The sequence below is a fragment of the Sitophilus oryzae genome, unplaced genomic scaffold, assembly GCF_002938485.1.
Source record: "Sitophilus oryzae breed Bouriz unplaced genomic scaffold, Soryzae_2.0 scaffold_388_pilon_pilon, whole genome shotgun sequence".
Classification (NCBI taxonomy): Eukaryota; Metazoa; Arthropoda; class Insecta; order Coleoptera; family Curculionidae; genus Sitophilus; species Sitophilus oryzae.
In genome coordinates, this window is record NW_022146960.1 from 47,310 (window position 1) to 54,626 (window position 7,317).

The following is a 7,317-nucleotide window of genomic DNA, read 5'->3' on the forward strand; positions in this document are numbered from 1 at the left end:
TGCGGGGGCTGAAAAGAAAGACAGAAAATTTAAGTGTACTGGACCACAACTGACTACCGTAATCTGTCGTTAGGATATTATAGTACGAGAGCAAGGAAGGTCTGGAGAAACAAGTATTTTAAGAAAGCTGGCTCTTTGATATATCTTTTACTATGCTCTCTGGACCAGCGGGCAGGCCGTCTGGCTGCCGATAGACGTTGCTTTCACTGCGCATTGAAAGAAGTTAATATAAATAATAATAGCTCTCATATATAGCGTTTAACGCCATGGGAGTAGCAAGGTACAGCTTGCCATACTGGAGCCGTTCGGTATACAAGGAAGGTAATGTGGCTAGCACTACACTTCAACCGCCTATTATTACCTCAGGATTGTGAATCCCAAGTACTCATTTAAGGCTGAGTCGACCTAGGTACCCAAACTATTTTTATTTTAATAAAAATAGTTTAATAAATGTATTAGTTATATTTTTGTCTTATGTTTTTATAGGCATTTGCGTCTTTAATCGAAAATTTTAAGTTTTTTTCAAATTTAGTTAAGTTGTAGACGTGATTACTTTTTCATGACTTAATAATTTGATATTATTTACATTTATTTTTGTTTTCTAAAATGTTTTGATTAAAAGAAAATATGTAAAAGTGGGCAACGCTGTGCCAGTCAAGCTTAATCACGCGACTAAAAGTTTATTTGATATGAACTATAAGACTTTCAAAGTTATTTAAAAGACATTAAAATAACTTTGTATTTCACTCACCAACTTTTCATTTTTCCGCTTCTTCTCCTCGGCAGTCTTCTTAGCCAATACCGCGCTGTTATTACCAGCACCTCCACCTTTTTTCCTCTTCACTTTCGGAGGTTTCCTCTTAGGGGGGCTTTTACGACCCCCGCGTTCCTGATCCGAACTCGACGAGTCATCGTTGTTCTTACTCGACGCATCCCCATTGACGTTCTCTTTAGTTTTACGCCCGACCGTTTTGGCCTGGAAATGCTTGCTTTTGTTGATGCTGTTCACCGCCATGCTGCCCACAGAGTGGATGGAATTGACCGGGTTCTCTTTCTTTGCCGGCGGCGGACTGGGGGAGCCTAGGTTTAGGGGAAGGGACACGCAACTACCGGAACCGACTACGCCTGTCGTGTCTTCGAGGTCTTCGCCTGTGTGCCTTTGTAGCCACGCCTGTAAGAGAAGATTTTATGTTTTATTATAGGTGTTGGTATTAAAATGAATCTAAAATGTATGTTATGGATTTCAGAGAGATTCCCATCTGCGTAAATAATCAGAGATATATATTCATATGTCCCTACGATCTTATCATCATATTAACTAAAATATATAACTAATATAAATACCACTACTAAATTATTCAGTCAGTTAAACCGGAAAACCGTTTAGAAAAACGAAAGCAGATCTCTGAACGGTCTTCTTAGCCTTTTCCAGAAAACATCCCCCTTTAGAACTTCATCTGTTATTTTAAGAAAATAAAAGTAAATAAAGCGCCGCTCGTTTTGTTCGCATACTAAAAACTTCATTTAATGCCTGTATAATATTTTTAATATATTTTTTAAATTTACATTTTTTTAATTGTAAAGTTATATATTAGATAACAATTAAGTATGTCAATTACAAGCTTGTTTTGTAACATTTTTTAAATAAAACGAATTATAAATTTCAATATATGTTTATTTGTCGTAGGTATGAAAAAAGTAAAATATAAAATGGACAAACTCTTACTTACATTGCAATAAAACTGCCACTTTTAGTTTTGAATCTAAACGCAATATTTTTTTTCACAAATAAAATATCCGAAAACACTAAAATCCCTGAATCTTCCGCGGCTGACACAACGAAAAAGTGAAAAATATAAGAGCACTTTTTGTTTTGACCCTGCATATCAAAATTACACTGTACCATTATTATGTTTTTGTTTTGAAATAATATAAATTATAATAGAATTGTCTAATTACTAATTATAACTTGAGAATTTTGATATTTTAATGATCTCTGACAATAACTAACTTTTTGTTATCAATATGACATTTTAGACGGCAACTGTCACGTATATGTCATAATATTTTAATTTTAAATGTATGTGATATTATTTTAATTAATATAATGCAACTTTATAATAAGAAAACATTTATACATTCACAAAATACAACAAAATCTAATAATATAGTTTGAAAACAATGAAAATTGAATTAAAATTAAAAAAAAGTTAAGCGCGACCCCTTGTGTCAAAATTAGATAATTAAATTTTCGCAATTTTTACACCGTTTGATGAACAGTGGCGCCTTTAATGTGACCATTAAAGAAACGGTTCTAAAGGGGGATGTTTTATAGTCTCGTCTAGACATTTTTTCTAGACGTTTTACCATAGATAAATGAAACAAGTTGACATTGGAAAGTGCTAATAAGGATAATGTAAATACTATTTGGTGTTGTTCTTGTAATTATATCGTAAAATATTTTTTATGCACACATACTACCCAAATACAAAAAATTCTAGAACGTTTTGCTTTAAAAAAAATCAAAATCGCCCACCTTTTTCAGATGCCTGACGGGATAAGTCCCGCCCGCGGTCTTCTGCGGTCCCGGACTATTACTTTTCTCTGAATCCACGGCGCTGGGCGGGATCTTAAGGGGTGTGCCCGGATTCTCGTCCGTAATCGGAGGCGTGCTACTCGTTCCCGGCATGTTATTGGGCGTGGAACATCCGCCTCCGCCAGGATTGGGTGTGGTCGATAGAGGCGGTGCTCCTACGCTGTTAGGCGTAGGCGTGTTGCGCGCTGGCGGCGCCGGACTCGAACTGAGCGGTAAGCTGGGCGTGGCCGGCTTGGCGGGAGGCGTGGAATGTGTGGAATCGGTGCTCGCGGGGCGCGGCGCGTCTAAAGTGACCGTCGTCACGCTCAGGTCGGGTAGATTTTCGGTCAGTGATGTGGGTGACTGAGTTGGAACTAGGAGGTTTGTTGTCACTGTTGTTACGGGTGTCCTAAAAATAATAAAATCACATATGAGTGAAGTCCTAGAAGATAATTATAGAAAAAATGAGAAAAAGTTTTGGTTTGGTTAGTTACTAATTACCTGTAAGCTGCGAGGGTATTGACGAGGGTTGTAATTGTAGTTGCGGCGCTAGCTATGAGAGGGCTGGGTTCGCTGACCCTTGCCAGTTGAGGCTGAGGTGCCAAATTATTACCGAAATTCTTCAGATTCTGTTGTAACGTCGGCGTTAAACCGGGAGGTGTCTCTACTCGACGTTTCTTAACCTCCAAACAAACTGGCGTGCCCAGTGGCGTCGTTTTTCTTTTGGGCGACGTAGGTTGGTCATTACTATGGAAAATACATCATATTATGTTTAGATAAATAAATTTGAACTTTAAAGAATCTTACCTTGATTTATTTGAACTAATACCAAGATCAAGCAGGTTGCGTTTGGACTTGCTGTTGAATACCACCGGTCCCGGTGATATACTATAGCTAGAGGTGGGGACGTGGACGTACTAAGAGGTGCCGAAGACGCTGTTGGGGGCGACGTCCCTGGTTGGTGGAGTAATTTGACAGAGAGACTAGCCGGCGGCATTGGTCCGAAGGATACATTCTGTCGAATCTAAAAAATCACTAGATCAGAATATGTTTAAAATTTACTGGACACTAAAATATTCCCAGAATATTCTAGTGTAGTGCAGTTTTAAGTTGTTTGATAAGTCTTTTCTAAAACCTACCCTATCGTCGACGTGGTACGACTACTATGAGCGGGAGGAGGTGGGCAACTGTTGACGTTAGAACTGGAAGCCATCGCCGGAGGGTGGTACTGAGACACTTGCTGGTAGGGCGATGGAGACACGTTCGCGCTCAACGGAGGTTTAGGAACAGGATGAGGAGGAGCTTGGACCTCGTGCGGTCGGCTCACCGGTACCACGCTCACCGCGGACGGTTTGCCGTAGATATGCTGAGGCGCTGGAGAGGATACTTTGGGTTTGGAACCGGCCATCGAGGCTGTCGTAGCTAGAGTGTAACTGCCAGGAGTTGATGCCGTTGACATGAAAGGAAACCCAGGTTTGCCTTTAATAAAAATATCATTAGTTAGCATACAACCTGAAGTATCATTAAAAATGGCTTTACCTGAAGTAGGAAAGATCATTGTCTGCCCTGGTTCTTGCCTAAACCGTAACTCGGGCGACATGTGTTGCTGGCTGTGAGGGTGCGCCACCCCGTGAGGCGACTGTCTTTGGTGATGAGGGCTGGGCATCTGGTTGCCGGAAGATCTGTGGTGTCCGGATTTGGGCGTTTCGAGGTGATGGTGAGGACTAGGAGCGTGTCCCATGTGATGGGGAGATTGCGTGAGGGCTTCTAAGACAATTTCATTATTAATATTACTCAAATAGGCGCGACATTTTCAAGATATAGAGATCTTAATATCTACAGTATGTCCCCGGATTGTCTTTACAAGAGGAAAAACTTTTTTATTATTGACATTTTGAGAAAAATGCATTCTTCATAAAACATTTTGCTTGTTCTAAAATTTATTAATTTAATTAATTAAAGTTAATCCCGTTTATACTTTTTCCAAATTTCTATACCGTTTTAAAGAAAATTAAGAAAAAACATGAAAATATGGTTGAATTTTTTTCGAAGTCCTAAAAATTAATACGCGTTTCTATGGTAATATCAATTCGATTTTATTCTTTGATAGATGTCATATTCTTTGCTGTTGTTAAAGTATCATTTTCTTCGACAACTATCATCACCCTTTCCGTAGCATTGAACTAAATAAATTTTGTGCTTCTTTAACATTTTAAAACAGCAAAAAATATGACGTTAATTAAAGTTCTATGAATAACATAAAATTAGTAACTAGGAAACATTAAAATATGTTGTGACATTGGAAAGTCAAAACATATTTTAATAAAAAAATTAATTAATGTCACTTTTTGTGCTTTTTGTTTACTTTTTTTGACCCGTTTGACCCGTGATAATAAGGGGTTCATTTAAATTTAAACTCCACAACACTAAAAGTATGAAAATCTCTGAAGTATGTTCCATATCTTCAAAAACTAGATATGTGTAATTTAAAATCGTTTTTTTTAAAACGACTTTTTATCCAGTGAAATATATATTTATGTTAGGTAACTTAATCACTTTAAACATTATTACGCAATTAACCTTTGTATTTTTTTAAATAATTAATATAATAATAAATATTAAACAATAAATAATTAATATTCGAATAAAAAATATTATTTTCTATAATTTATATATTTATATTTTCTATTTTATGACATAAAATGACATATATCCAAAAGAAAGACAGACGATTGGTTAGTCAGTGTCAAAGACAAAGATAATCAGAGAGTCGAATGTGGCTGATGTGTGCTTCAACAAAAACGGAGCGAATTTACTTATCCACAAAGTTTATAAGATCTAAGTAACTAGAAAAAAAGCCCCGAATCCTTACCGGTACTCGTAGATATTCGACTTCTGCCCTCCCCGCCTGTCGCCGTCATATAGTGTCCCATCAGTTCGCTCCTCAGCTTCGGACTAGGACTCAGAGCTATCGACACCCTAGGTTCCACGTGGTGCGACGTTTTCGCGTCGTGCTTCACGATCACCGAGTTCTTCATCTCGCTTTGACCAGCGGCGGAGGGTTGGGTAGCTCCCTCCCCGTCCATCCCCCGCCTTAGTGACTACTAGACCGCCCGGCGTGGTGGTTTTGTACAGGTCCGAGGACTTCTTTGGCTCGTAGTAGGCGTTGGGGGAGGCGTGCACCTGGTAGCCGTACATGGACAGGTCGCCCTTGGGCAGCATCGAGGGGTGGATGCCGGCGGCGGTCATTTTGTCCGAGGGTTTGCCGGAGATGAGCCGGCTGTGCGCGGGAGGCGGCGGGTACTCGCCTTTGCTAGGAACGTTCGATTTGCTCGGTACGGCCGCGTAGTATGACCTGAAATTACATGTTAAAAAGAGAGTTGTAAACATGCGTAAAAGTTTGTTCCTCTAATTTAAATGTAAGCATTCAGAAGCTGAATGAAAAAGTTTATCGTTTTATAAGGTAATTATTAGGCTTCGTTTATGGATACAACTGACTAATGGAATAAAGATATTTTATCTCACTTGTGGATAAAATAACACCTTAAACGCTTCATATGAGTGGATAAAACCAGGGTGCAATGATTTAAATAAAAAAATTAACTTGTTTAAAAAAACTTATTATAAATTGAAAGGTAATTGTTAAAATTATAAAAACTTTTCCTATTATAAAAAAGTATTCTATATCAAATATACTCTATATACTATTCATGAAGTAAGTACAAGAAAGTTACACTTGCTGTTGTAACGTTTAAATACTTTAATAGATCGAAAAATAATTGTAAAAGATTGTAACATATAACAAATATCCCTAATATCTATTCATCTATTAAAATGTTGGACCGATTTTTGAAGTTATTACCTGTAAATCCATAACACTTCTAAATGACAGAGATTTATTTTGAAATTGTGAAGTGCCAGAAATCCGGTATTTGAATACATTTCATTCCCAAACTCTAGCCTCATCCCTGAAGGGACTCAAAAATGTAATGAATTGGCGATCGATGGACCTTAAGTTAAGTTAACTATAGCTTTGATTGCTTTGGTTTCACTCTTTTTTTTTCATTATCTTTTCTTTTTTTTTCATTTTTCTCTGTTAACAAAAATTTTACAGAAAATTCAGTGGAAATGGCAACACTGAATTTTCCTGTCTCCATCTTATCAAATCATGTGTTAAAAATTCTCCGTAACGTCAGATATGCGTGAAAAGTACCAAACCCAAAACTAAATTAAAATATGAAATTAAGTGCATAATCCGCATTTTTTCTTATTTAAAATTACTACCAAAAATGGTTACCTTTTGATCAAAAAAGAGAAAAATGCAAAAATCGTGTGTCTACAGTATGTCCCCCGATTGTTTTTACAAGAGGATAAACTTTTTTATTAATGACATTTAAAAAAAAAGTGCATTCTTTATATAGTAAACGCCACGAATGTTTGGGTGAGTGATTCATCGCTTGATGAAGTTAGAATAGATACGCGCGCTATCATTTTTACATTAAAAATATAAATTTTTACCGCAGACGTAGGTTTTTAAAGGCCTGGTCTAATCATCTGCCTGCGCTCCTCCTTCTTATTCTAAAATGTTAGCGTGATTGACAAAGACGATACTATATCGCGTTTCTTTGATTGATTCGTTTTTGTGCGTCAGTCCATTGGTGTGCTTGCAGTGCGACCAATGGAGCATTCCATTTTATATTTATAACAAAATATATGTTTTTACAAGACTTTGACAGTTAAAA

The 7,317-nt window shown here is 37.3% G+C and overlaps 1 protein-coding gene across 1 annotated transcript; it reads right to left on the bottom strand.

Annotated features, from left to right (window-relative positions):
• Positions 1–715: 715 nt before the first annotated feature.
• LOC115885477 (extensin-like) lies at positions 716–5,930 on the bottom strand (the record flags this gene model as incomplete). Its single annotated transcript, XM_030904421.1, has 7 exons — positions 716–1,171; positions 2,537–2,984; positions 3,077–3,322; positions 3,383–3,469; positions 3,715–4,054; positions 4,115–4,342; positions 5,596–5,930. Coding segments are annotated over 7 exons (2,140 nt in total), but the record flags the coding sequence as incomplete, so codon positions are not given.
• Positions 5,931–7,317: the final 1,387 nt, after the last annotated feature.